General features: G+C 40.6%; 1 protein-coding gene across 2 annotated transcripts; it reads right to left on the reverse strand.

Moving 5' to 3' along the window:
* Positions 1 to 445: 445 nt before the first annotated feature.
* Positions 446 to 13,131, reverse strand: CMPK1 (cytidine/uridine monophosphate kinase 1). Of its 2 annotated transcripts, none has more exons than XM_082226800.1 (6): positions 12,757 to 13,131; positions 8,066 to 8,212; positions 6,427 to 6,579; positions 5,486 to 5,562; positions 5,305 to 5,401; positions 446 to 3,812 (listed from the first exon to the last, which is right to left on the reverse strand). In XM_082226800.1, exons 1-6 carry the CDS (start codon positions 12,946 to 12,948, stop codon positions 3,771 to 3,773), a joined length of 708 nt encoding a protein of 235 aa, XP_082082926.1. In that variant the 5' UTR covers positions 12,949 to 13,131; the 3' UTR covers positions 446 to 3,770. The 2 variants fall into 2 exon arrangements, with proteins under 2 accessions (XP_082082926.1, XP_082082927.1); XM_082226801.1 differs by lacking the exon at positions 12,757 to 13,131 and adding an exon at positions 12,492 to 12,729.
* Positions 13,132 to 13,842: the final 711 nt, after the last annotated feature.

The following is a 13,842-nucleotide window of genomic DNA, read 5'->3' on the forward strand; positions in this document are numbered from 1 at the left end:
AAAGTCCGTAAAGCCATAAGAAATTGTTCTTGGCTCAGGAAATTCACCCGCTTTGAACCACATCATTACTTTGTGATGATGAACACTTAAGACAAACTTTTGTTTAGCAGTAATGTACAGAGCCTAAACCTCTCACCTGCAAGCTCGAGCCATTCTATACAAAACAAGCACTCCTCCTTGTGGCAATCTGGAGTAATGAAGAAGAGTACGGCCACGTTCTGAGTCTTGTCATTTAGCAGGGCTTTCTTCCAAAATGCATAGCTACAAGTCAAACACTCCCCCCTCCCATCTGTAGTCAAGTACAAATATCACTAGGATGGTGTTTGGATTTTCAGACAGCTCTGCCCTACTTCCCCCACATGTGTTCCTACAAAAAACAGTGGTGTATTTTAAAGTAGAGCCGCTATGTTTTGCAGACACATAATGGCAATAATTCACCAGTAGGTTACTTGAGAACAAAACTTTATTTGTGTACATTTTAGAAGTTTTTTTTTTACAATTTGCTGCTCTGTGGAATTATACAGTTTTTTTTCTAGTTGCAGAAAATGGCGCTGGGAGGGGGGTTGGAGAGAAAAACACTGCAATCATAGCATCAGTAAGAGTGACAAAAGGAATCAATCCCAATTGTTTAAACAACACGATTAAACCCCAAATTCAATATTGGTAGCATATTTTTTAAAAATAAAAAATACAGTTGTTTCAGTTTTCAAACAGATAGCAGAATACATAGCAAGAAAACATACTCACTTCGATTAATATTCGTAAAATTCAAACACCGCAATATCACTACAATGAGGATTCTTATCTAATGACTAACTTTACGGAAGGACTTTCTAAAAGGTTTTGTTGGTAACACTTCAGGTCATTTGATACTATGTTGGCTTATTTGATAGCATACAGACAGGATCAACATACATAGATCCATTACCCCCAGCACATGGAAGTGCAGTAAATGCCACAATCAAAGCATGTGAAGCATTTTGCACACAAACTATGGTTATACAGGTTTCCTATCTGAGCATTTGAAGAAGTCCTTTGTGCACCCATCCATCTTCAGGCTTCCTTTGACTCAGGCCTGAATTTAGTTCCACTGAATCCCTTTTTTGTCTTCCTGCTGTAGCAGACAATCACTACAAATATATTACCTTTCCTTTTTGGGAGAGACAAATCCAAGAACACAGCTTGCTTATAAACACCAGGTTCATCCCCACTTCCAGGAAATGCTCGCTAGCTACCAACAAGAAGGATCCCAGCTCCCAAATTCACTATTTTAGGCCATAAGCATGTCTACTAAGGCATAAGCAAATTGCAGACATTGTCCTTGACAGCAGGAAGGGAGAGGAGGAGATTTTCCAATTTTCAAAGATGTATATAGAATGATTTTTGTGGGGGAAGGGGGGAATTGATGATGATTTTAATCAGCTTTAGTGATTGTTACTACAAGTAGGAGCAGTATGTTAATTTATAACAGTAGTTCAAACTATGGTCATAAGGAACCAAGAGTTCCATAGATGCTTATTAAGGGATCCTCAGAAAAACTAAACGAAACTGGTAACAATGGATCAGGAGAGGGTTTCCTGGAATGTGTGTCCTGCATGGAGTACTCAGTCTGCAAGGAGTAACAGCTGGGCTGCAACAGACCTTCCTAAAGTCCTTTGTGAATGCACACCAAAATACTCCCCAGAATCCTGTGCAACAAGCAGATTCTATGGCAGATATACAGGGCTCTCTTTGCAGACAGTCAAGGTTTCCCTGTGGGAAAGTAACTGAAAAGCCAATTCTCTAGAATAAGACTATGTGTTGGTTTGTACATGCTCTGAGAAAAGTTGGCCATGATTCCCCCCACAAAATAGCTGCACCTTTCAAAGTTTTTGCAACTAATCTCAATAACATGGTGTATTTTAATGCAAAAATCTCATCCTAATACCGCATTTTCACTTAGGCTTCCTACTTCTTGAGAACACAGGTGAAGTCAAAGCACAAATGTTCAGCTGGCCAAAGTCAATTGCAGTTCCTTAATTATATTTTAATTAAAAGACAAAATATATCACTAAAAGCTATTCTGTGAGAGAGAGACAAAAATAGGAAAAATAATAGTTGTAAACATAGTTAAAATGGTAGCTTATGAAGCAACCATCACAAGAAACCTTAATGAGTGCACTAATAAGTATGCATCATCACATTTCCCAGATCCTATTCAATGGACATTTTAAGAAAAGAAAAAAGAATAATAACCCCACAGATTTAAGTAACCAGCCCCATATTTTTATGCCATTTTTAAATTAAAGAAATGTGCAATTAGAACAGTTGTGCAAGCATTTCAGTATGTTTTTGTTATCCAAATTAATCAAGTTATTAAAAACTCATTTCTGCCACCAGCAACACATTAAATTTAAACGATACAGATCTAGTATGCTTCTATGTTGGTCAAACCATTTCAAACGTATAACTGAGTCGAAATGTTCAAGTTATACAATTTTAGCGGAAAATATAATCATAAGAATTTCCCCTCCAACCTATCTCAAAACATACACTTCAAATCACTGAATAAATAATTTTGTTACAAAGCTTCTAGATTGATTTTATCATGCAGCTAGAGTTGTGTGGCAAGTGAATGTTACCGTAATAGCTGCTTTCAAATATCTGATTTCTTAACCCTTGTGGGTACTGCAAATACAAAATGCCCATATTACTTGCAAATACACAGACACCTAAATGTGTGCAGCACCTACATAATCTGAATCCTCAGCCCTAAATGCACTAGGCTTGACCCAACTTAAGTTAGGCTGCAGTCCTAACCCTCTGAGATGGTATGTATTTGGCTGGTTTGGCTGTGATGGAGGCTTCTGCTGTGCTCAGGGGGATAGACAGTGCAAAACTCGCAAAATGGGATTATCAGGATGGATCCTGCAGGAGCTGTTAAGGATTGCTCTGCTGATTGCATTCTCCCATTAAAATCAATGGGATTAAAATTAATCATGACTAAACTTTTCAAATTGATTTCAGTGGGACCTAAGTGCAACGTAGATTGAATCCAACCCACCGATTATAAACTATAAAGTATGCAATTTCCAGATACTGTTGCTCCTCATTATCTTTGGAAAAGCATGTGTGGGATACAGGGAGCACCAAAATGTGAAAGCAATGGGACAACTTCCAAGTAGTGTGGTTAATATTGGGGTGCCTCATGAGGGTCATTGCTTTATTAGCAACCAAATAAACAAGAACTATTCAATACAAAGGGGATACTCTGTTTAAAACTTTTGCTTACAGCAATTGTCTGTCATTTAAAACAGCAAATATCATTATTATTTTTTAAAAAAACACATACGATTTCCCCATATTTGGTCCAAAACTAAAAGAAAAAGAAACCGAAAAGAAATTCAACAGGCCCTCTTACTTATATTTACAATTTCAGTATGCGGGATTCTAAAAAATAACATGGCTTTGGGCAGTAAGAAAAGAAAAATTAAGGGGATCACCAGATGCTTTCTGAAAATAGCTAGGATTAGCATTTAATTACTATTTTTGTTCTGCAATTAGGGTTCTTTACCAGTTGCAAATCTTTCTGACTGTATCTATCTTAATGACAAGCCACATCTAATTCTAACTCATGTTTTAAACCAGGTTTTTGAATTAACCATTTTTAAACTGTTTTCAACACAAAAGTGTTTACAAAGGCATATTTTATCACCATTATAAAATGAACTATAGTAGCAGCTCTTAAAGCAAGATTCAGTCAAGTTTGAAAACAGTGTTCAAGTAGAGAACTAGCCTTCTTTATCAAAGATCTTCACAACTTTGCCAAAAACCTGCAAAAGAAAAGACATTGCATAATTTTTCTACATTATACCAACAAGAATGTTTCATGAATACTGCAAACAATTATTTATTGCACTTATTAGCTGCTTTTTAAAAATGAAAAATAAACTCAAGTGATGTATCAAAAAAGCACACACTACACATTAAAACATAAAATTAAAAGAGAGTAAAAGCTAAAAACACATTCATAGTATAAAAAGGCAGGACAAACACTAACACAAAGTGTTCAGAGCCTTAAAAGTAAAGCAGGGATGGAACTGTGAGTTTCTTATAATCACTATGTTCAACAGGCCTATTCAAGTTACAATCTACCACCATGCACAGCCAGGTTGGGTAGCACCCAGCCTAAGGCAATTAGAGGTGATAACAGACGTAAACATTTTAGAACAGTGATGGAGGCAGCTTGGAAATCAGGTAGTCAATGAAACACAGAAGAGACAGGATTGACAGTGAAATCCGTATTTTCTAACTGATATATCTGTCATTGAAGTTGATGTGAGGCCTGTGGACGATATTCAGTGTTGCACAAGAAAACTTACACTCGCACAATGGGACTTCTGCCCCCTCCTATTTATCTGCTCAAGGGTCCCCAATCTTTTGCAGATTTTGGGGGTGCATAGAGGATTTCAGGGGATAGAATGAAACTAATGATGTCTGTTCTCCTGACAGAAGGCCATAGTTGTATTTCAACTGCCTGTCTTCACTATATAAATTGTCCCCTTGATAATAATTTTTGGTTGCACTGATTTAAACATTTGAATGTCAACTGCAGTACAAAAATCAGAAACTATAATGGAGGGTCTCAAGGAGCTTCCAATCCTGGCAATCAAATTTATAGTGTGATCCCTGGAGTGCAAGCTCAGGATTCTGCAGCCAAGTCACTAACACTTACCAAGAAGAGGAAGGGCAAAGTGGCAAGGGAGGTCAGGACTGCATGGACACACTGGCAGAGAATCCAGCACTCATGTCAATGTGCTCTCAAAATTCCAATCTCAGTGCCACCTCAGTGCTCCCCCTCATGGTAAGTAGAAGCAATGCTAATGCTATTGCTGCAGCTCTGTCTCACTGTGCCAACAACATCAACCATTGTGCCATCCTGTCTTAGACAATAAGGGCATGCTAATTGTAGGATGAAGTACACTGCACTTGGATCCATGCCCTATTCCTGTACGCATGGTGCCCTGAAGAAACCCGCTGCACACTTTCAATCTTATGTGCAGCCATGCTTGTGACTGGGATCTGGGTAGCTGTTTTGAATTGATGAACTGAAAATAGGTGTAAATTGCTTGACCGTTAAGACATTTCTGTTTTAACGCTGACCACAGATTTACCTGGTATCTTCCCCATGTAAGAGAAAGAAGATAATTTAAAATGCAATGAAGAGTTGGGATATTTGAGCCCCAAGAAAATCCTGGCGCTTGTGTGTGGTTAATAAGTCATGTAAAGAAATTCAAAACCAAACCTTCCCTCTTCACAACTTACCTCATCAACAGATTTAGAGGCATCTACTTTCCTAACTTTGCCCATTTTCTCATAGAGGTCTATTATGGGCTTGGTAGACTCTAGATACGTATGGATTCTAAGGGAAAGAAGGATACAGCAAAGTCATGAAACTGAAAAGCATGAGGAAGTCTAACACAGAAATTATACATGGACACGGTACCTCTTTTCCAGACTTTCTCTGTTGTCATCACTTCTGCCACTGCTCTTTCCTCTTTCAAGGCAACGGTTAATACATACCTTCAAACAAAAATAAAAGGGTTATTGAAACATGAAGCCACTATCAAAACATGAAGCCACAAGAAGTAAACAAAATACTTTGCTTTTTTAAGGTACAAGACTAAAACTATGTATTAAACATTTTGCATGAATATATTCAGCTTACGTTTCATTACTTATGCTGTATATCAATAACACCACTTTGGGAAACTTTTAAGTGAAATAAGAACTTAGACCTTATTCCAGCCACGTGAAATCTAACATTTCACAATCAGTAGAACAGAAAGGCATCTCCAAAACGGACCTAGCATATTGTGGTAAAAGCCCTTGAAGTCTAATTATCCACTGAAATTCATTGTACCAGGCAAAATTCAACACATATACTGAACTATCGTTTATGTACAGCATTCAAGAATGTATGCAGTCTTTTATTTCCTAAAGAGAATGCCCTATCTAATGCAAAGGACAAAGTGATTTTTCAAGATGACAGAACTGGGGGAAAGAGGTGGTTGGTATAAGAATTAATTTTGCCTGAATACTGTAGAATATCAGTGCTCGCAAAGACTTCTTCACTGCTCGAAGCAAAAGAAAAAAAGATATCTCCCACTTTCTACAATTCTAATTGTGCTCTGGTAACCAATACTTCTTTCTGCTATGGGACAGTTCAATAGAACTTTTCTCCACCATGTCAGTTAATTGTAATTGCAAGACAATTTTGCCACAAAATTATCTAGGCTTATTGTGGGAAGGAACCAATTAACACATACTGTAATTAGTATCAAAATGTATAGAAGGGAAAAGAGAAATGGAACAATGGAACATTTTTCATTGTCTCTCTTCATACAGCACAGAGGAAAATTGCAAGTGTCTTGATATTGTGATTACCTCATTGTCACAATCAAAAAAGAGAACAAACAATACATCTGCTTTTCCATCCATGGTTTTATTCCAGCCCTGAAGATTGTCTTCATTTCTGGGAAATCCATCAATTAAGAATTTATTCTTCTGTGCATTGGCTTCCATAGTTTCATCCATAGCCTGATAGGTAACAGAGAGCTTATATTAAACATGATTTTCTACAAGCACGGTATTGTGACATCTAAGTAATAATCCCCCTGTACTACAAATACACATGTGCTTTTCATGTGAACTGTTACAGGTGTACCAAATACATTTCTTGCAACCTTAAAGTTAATTCCATACTATCTTAATACCAATATACTTATGGTACAGCTGGAAAAGCATTTAAATGAACAAATGTCTACCACAAAAATAAAATAGATGGGACATTCACACAGAAGGAAACAGGGGAGAGACAGTTTTCACTCATTCCTTGTTCACTCTGCAGCTTGGAGAGAAGATGTTCTGAAAGGCGGAGAATTTCATAGATCAGAATAGGAGATGGCAGTGAGAGCTACAAGAGGGATGAAAGAGAATTGCTTCTCCCTTTCTTTTCTCCAAAGGGAGTCCTTGCAGGATCTCAGCCACTTCCATTCACAGAATGGCAACTCTGGATCCAATCACAGAATTGGGACTCTGCAATACCCCTGCAATACAGGTAAATGCAGCTGTCCCTTACAGGGATCGAACCTGCAACCTTGACATTATCAGCATCATGCTCTAGCCAAATGAATCCTAAATATATACAGCCCATGTAGTCCAATTACTTGCAGCAACAGAGTACAGAATTTATTAATAAAAAACATCCTTCATAGATGAGTTATTTGCCTATCTCTGGGCTTCACAAGCACACAAGACATAACCGGCTGTGCATTCACATAAACAATACTCTTCTATATATTCTTATCACAATAGCAAATGTTTGTCTTGCACGTAGACAACACATAAGGTGCAATAATATAGAAGGAAGCCCCAATGGATCAGTGCATTCATAAAGACCAAATATCTACTGGTTTCTGTTCCACATAGGGTTCTAGCAACCCTAAAAAGCGTTGTTTTTTATGAAAAACATACAGGTACAAAAGTAATTCATCTATCTGTCTTGCACAGTGGTGGGAAATCTCAGGCCTGGAGCCTGAATGTAGCCCCCCAGGCCTCTCTGCCTGGCACTTGGGCCTCTCCTTATTATTAGTTCCGCTCCACACACCCCTTGAGAGTTCTTTTGCCTGACTGGAATGTCCTTGAACCATGATGTCATCTTGTCATCTCTTGCTTGTTGGGATGGAGAGATGTGCTTAGAAACTTCTGACTTTCACATGTCTAAACGTACCTTACCCAACAAAGTTAAAAGTCACGTTAATTGCTCTGGACATTTTTTTCCTCTGGACATGCCCACAAACAGTATGTGCCCCTCCCTTGAAGACTACCCACAAGGGAATGCAGCAATCAGGCTGAAAAAACTCTCCCCCCCCCAGCCTTGCATGTTTTTGTTAGCTACTAACAAAGGGAAAGCAAATTTTTATCTAACCACATTAAAGTTTTGTTGTAAGCTGTTTTGTTTTATTTTGTTTTGTTATAGCTCCCCATGGAAAACTGTATACTCAGCACAGTGTTAAAATCTTACCCTCTTTAACAAGCTGATGGTTATCTCAACAGGAACAATTTTTCCATCTTTAATGTAACTTTCAATGAGCTCTCCATACTGAGAGCCCGGTCTCTTCCTCTCATCTCGAAGCAGGTCACCTGCTGAGAGGTGTGTGTAACCGTATTTCTAAAAGAAAAATATACATTTAAGTATCTTTTAATTAAGTATAAGCAACTTCTTAAATGAAATTGGTACGTATTCTTCTTTTTAAATGCACCACATGCATCACTAAAAGACAACATGCAATCCACATATGCATAGAACATTTTCCTTTAGGCTCCCTCACCAAAGTTTAATATGTAACTTTGTAAGAACTCTAACATTTGTTGGAGTTATTTCCTCCATGGAACTTTGCAGAAACCTATTAGTTAATATGTCTTCCATTTCCTCAACACCTTCACATAATCAACAGGATTTTTAAATACACTGAATTTCCCTTATAGCAAGCTCACTTGGACAAATGACTCACACTTCAACCCAGGTGCCAAGGAAAGCTGGAATATAAGGGCAGCCCCATCAGATCAGACAAGGGACCCATCTAGACCAGTATGCTGCTTCCCACAGTGGCCAACCCACAAGTACAGTAGGAAGGACAATATAGGCAACAACTGTTTTGCACAAGGGTTGTGTTCCTGACTCCCCTGCTCTTGGTGAACCACACATTAAGCCTGCCCCACTCCCTTTCCCAGCCACTTCCAGGTTGTGGGGATGCACATGTGCAAGGTCATGTGTCAACTGGACGCGCAGCAATTGGCCTGTAAACCTCTCCAACATTGCTCTCCAGTGACTAGTATTCAGAAGCACTGTACCTCTCAATTTGAAAGTAGCATGCAACAATCATAACTGTTAATAGCAATTGATAACTTCTGAACAATTAACTGAAAATAAGGTTATCATTTTGTTACAAGTGTTATCAAATACAACTGTCACCTGAACAGAATCATTCCATCAAGCTGTAGCAGAAAAAGAGAAAGGATGCAAGGCAACGGAGAGTAGATGATTTTGGTTTCTCCTCTTCCTGAACTGCTTCCATCCTAACTAATCATTACAGTGGTGCCCCGCAAGATGAATGCCTCGCAAGACGAAAAACTCGCTAGACGAAAGGGTTTTGCGTTTTTTTGAGCTGCTTCGCAAGACGAATTTCCCTATGGGCTTGCTTCGCAAGATGAAAAACGAAAACATCTTGCAAGTTTGTTTCCTTTTTCTTAACACCGTTAATACAGTTGCGACTTGACTTCGAGGAGCAACTCATAGAACACGGTGTGGTAGCCTTTTTTGAGGTTTTTGAAGACTTTGGTGATTTTTGAAGCTTTTCCAAAACTTTCCCGACACCGTGCTTCGCAAGACGAAAAATTCGCTAGACGAAGAAACTCGCGGAACGAATTAATTTCGTCTTGCGAGGCACCACTGTATAGGAACTTGTAACTTAGAATTGTTATCCAAGCTTGCTTATTTTCTCCTTCCTTCCTCTCCATTTTCTTTTTCTGATGCATCTTTTACATTGCAAGCCTGAGGGCAGGAGTCTACCTTGCCTTGCTTTTACTGCTCTGTAAGCTACCTGGCTAAAGAGCAGGGTGGGTGGGTGTGTAATTGCACCATAAGTTTCTGCTTGTTTATATAATTACTGTTTACTGCTCTGAATTTAGAACATTAATTTGGCTAGCACAATACGTAGATGTTACACCAACCCAACAGATGCCAAAGAAGGAACAATTTCATTGTATTCCTGTTCCACCAACAGAAGACTAAAATAAAGTTATGCTAGAAGACGACGTTAGGAATACTGTACACATTCACCTAAATCCCGGTGAAATGTATGTTACTTTGTAAAACATCAAGGCAAAATTTTGCATACTGATATCTCTCAAAGAATCCTAGTGGTGTGCTCCATAGCCTTACTATGTATTTTAAACTAATGCTGTATATAAATATTAAGTCCGTTATTCCGAATATTACCTACAGAAGCTATAACCTAAATCAAAGCTTTTCATAAGAAGTTTTACCCTGAAAACCCTCACACCGGCATGCAGTATTTCTGTCTGCAGTTGAGGATTATGGTTTTAAAAACATTTTCTATAGAAGAGAATGGGCAGAAATAAATCCCTATTTGGCACCCATTTATGTATCTGTAAATCTAACCCACAACTCAGTTAGCATATTCTGACTTAACTGCTTTGTGCTATACATTAAACTTTTTTAAAGAAAATCTTAAGATGCAATTTTATGTATACTTTCTTGAAAGCACTGCACTGAAATCAATGTGCCCTACTGCCTGTATAGAGCCATTTACTCAACTTCCAGAATTCCCTATATTTGGAGAGAGTGCAACTGTGAACCTCAATTTTTACAACCACCCAGATAATTGTAATGTGATGACTGTATGATGTACTTGGGTAAGTAAGGTAACAATCCTATATATACGTAATCACATTTTGTGCAACATTTACGATAGGGCTGTAAATGCAGCTAGGACCGAAATGAAAGATATGACATAGTTGTATATGGAATGTCTTGTCCTTGCTTCACTTATTTCAAAATAGTGATGTCATCCAAAGCAGGGAACAGATTGTATTCCAAAGTGCATCCCTTTACTTCAGGCATCACCAACCTGCGGCCCTCCAGATGTTTTGGCCTACAACTCCCATCATCCCTGACCACTGGTCCTGTTAGCTAGGGATCATGGGAGTTGTAGGCCAAAACATCTGGAGGGCCGCAGGTTGGGGGTGCCTGCTTTACTTTATCCTATATACATCCAAGTTTTTTCTGGTCATACCTATTCAGACAAGTAAATTACTGCCCTTGAGGGCACTTTTGCAAGAAGGGCAAAATTGTGCTCTCTCCTTCATATACTGGATGGCAAAATCCTCAGTTACAGGGATCTTAAAAGGCTGGGGTAAAATGTGTACTGCATTTCTTGCCTTGTAAGACAAATCTTTTCTGGTCAGCATTTTGCCAATACAAATAATGGATTTTAGTGACGCAATGAAAGTACCAGTTTTACAGTTGGGAGCCACACCCAAGCTGTGAGTCATTACTAAGAATCATTATGACATGTGACCTCTGCCTTATTCCTTCCTTTGCTCACTGTATGTGGTGTAAGATTACCATTCGTAGTACTGCAATGGTACTGAGAAACTAGTCAAATTCATAGTGCTCACATGGGGGTTGGCAACATAAGCTTGGCTACATTCCGCATACAGTGGCAATTCGGTTTACACCTTAACCCGTTCCGGAAGTCCATTCTTAAACTGAAACCGTTCTTAAACCAAGGCATGCTTTCCCTAATGAGGCCTCCGCCACCAGTGCCCTTCCACTGTTTGGATTCCGTTCTTAGACCGAGGTAAAGTTCACAAACCAGGGCACTACTTCTGGTTTTGTGGAGTTCGTAAACCGAATCGTTTGTTAACCAAGATACCACTGTACTTGTGCAAAGTTCAAAAATACAATGGCAGAGGTCTCCAAAACAGAAGGTGCCAAAATCCATTATTTTTTGTTTCAATTGATTAAGGTGAAAGCTAAACTGAAGGATTAAGCACTGAGCTGCAATATATGCTGTCATCATCACCACAGATTACACAGAAAAGATTACATTCAGAGTGGAATAAGGTATTAGAACACATAACTCAACATGCATTTATACCATTTATGACTTAATTGTGTTGCCAACTTTTGATTTCAGCATGAATTGGACTTTTAAAATTTTATATAGTGCCAGAAAATTTGTGACTCATACCACCCCTTATTTTTAACAAGTTATGTTTGTTGTCTCCAATCCTGCAAAGGAAACCCTGCCTGCCTCAAGAGAGAGAGGCTTAAATAGACCACTCCTTGGTTCTTTCCAGCAAGCTTTCTAAGGCAGAAGTGCTGTGTGTACTTGCCTCAACGTGTAATTGGAGCCTTGAAGTTGAACATGGTTTTGATGCGAGTGTCTAGAACTTAGGGGCATACTTATATTACAAACAGAAGTCAGTTTAAACCCAACAGCATCTCCCAACGAATCTTAAGACCAGCAGCTTATTGATTATGAAGATTCTTTCAATTAGTTGGAAGCCATGAGAGTTGAATAGCTCGAACCATTCCCCAGTTAAAGAATGAATGCAAAGGTGCACAAAATTGCTCCCCACCCCCTTTACCCTCCAAACATAAGATCTTCATAAGTTACTAACAGAAACAATCACGCCAGAGGTTTAGATGAGCATTGAACCCAAGCTTTTTCTAGCCCGCAATATAACCACCACCTCCTTCCATAAGCACCTGCTTAGCTACCGTGCCTGATTGTGGAATACCTTCCCCTGAAGCATCCCTGAGACGTCTACAGCTTTTGCTTATCTATTTTTTTTTCTGTTGAAAAGAAAAGATTCTTTTATTATCACGTGTATCTTATAAGATCCGTTGCCCTGCTTACCGTGCAACTGCTATTTCTAGCTCCGAGCCTCAACACCAGGCTCGTAGCATATTTGATCCCACCGGTATCAAGTCGGGTCCAAACCATTTGAGAATCTCGAGGGCCACAAGCCAAGTCGGTCACAACTACAACCCCCATCATCCTCTGGGCGCCGGTTGACAGGGACTAGGGCGCTTCTACGGGCGCGCCGCTTGCTAGGCATGGTAGTTCTATCGCGGAGGGAAGAAAGAGGGAGAAGAGACGAGGTGCCCTTTCCGTCCCTTACCTCCACAACGCGGGCGCACTGGGTCCCCTTTCCGGCGCCAGGCCCGCCGAGAACGAACACGACCACCGGCTTCATGAGGAGCAGCAAGCGAGGGGAAGGGGCGGAAGAAGCCAAGGACGCCGCCGCCGCGCCCAGCCGAGGAGCCGAGGGACCGACACGAGCCGCGGAAGCCAAGAGGCAGCGACAGAACATACGCCGGGGGGGAAGCGCCGCGCCGGCAGGGATGGTGGGCTCGCTAACTGTCCCGACGCCACCTCACTCCTCCGGCTGAGGTGGCTGCTGAGGTGTCACCGGGAAGGGAAAGCGCTTCCGGGTTCCCGCCCGGTCACTCTCGCTGCTGCTGCTGGGGGAGGGGCGACATGGCGGGCAAGGAGGGCGGGGCCAGGGGAGAGGGCGGGGCTACGCGCCTGTGCCCGCGCGGCGTCCCGTGAAGGGCTCCGGAGCAGAGGCTGTTTTAGACGGGGGTCGGGTCGCCTTGTCTAGGAGGGATCCTACGTGGATGAGGAGGGGACACTTTCAGGAACAACTAAAAAAGAAACAAAGAAACGCGTATGTGTGTACGCGCGCACACGCACACATATACATATACACACAAGAGATAGACATACCTATAAATACCTATTCTCGTTTGGAAGTATATATGGATTTATGCATGCGATACGCGCCCGAAAGGAGCTTCTTGTAGGTCTCTGTCCTTTCTGCGATTGCTTGCAAACTTTTGGCAGCAGAAATGCTACTATGCTGGCATTGTTTGGGAAGACAAAGCACCACCACGCCGAAGCATTGTGGGCCCCTCCCGCTTTTGTGGACAAGAAGAAGAAGAAGAAGAAGAAGAAGAGTTTGGATTTGATATCCCGCCTTTCACTCCCCTTCAGGAGTCTCAGAGCGGCTAACATTCTCCTTTCCCTTCCTCCCCCACAACAAACACTCTGTGAGGTGAGTGGGGCTGAGAGACTTCACAGAAGTGTGACTGGCCCAAGGTCACCCAGCAGCTGCATGTGGAGGAGCGGAGACGCGAACCCGGTTCCCCAGATTACGTGACTACCGCTCTTAACCACTACACCACACTGGCTCTCAGTGTCCACG

Source organism: Podarcis vaucheri (genome assembly GCF_965113315.1).
Source record: "Podarcis vaucheri genome assembly, chromosome: 6".
Lineage (NCBI taxonomy): Eukaryota > Metazoa > Chordata > Lepidosauria > Squamata > Lacertidae > Podarcis > Podarcis vaucheri.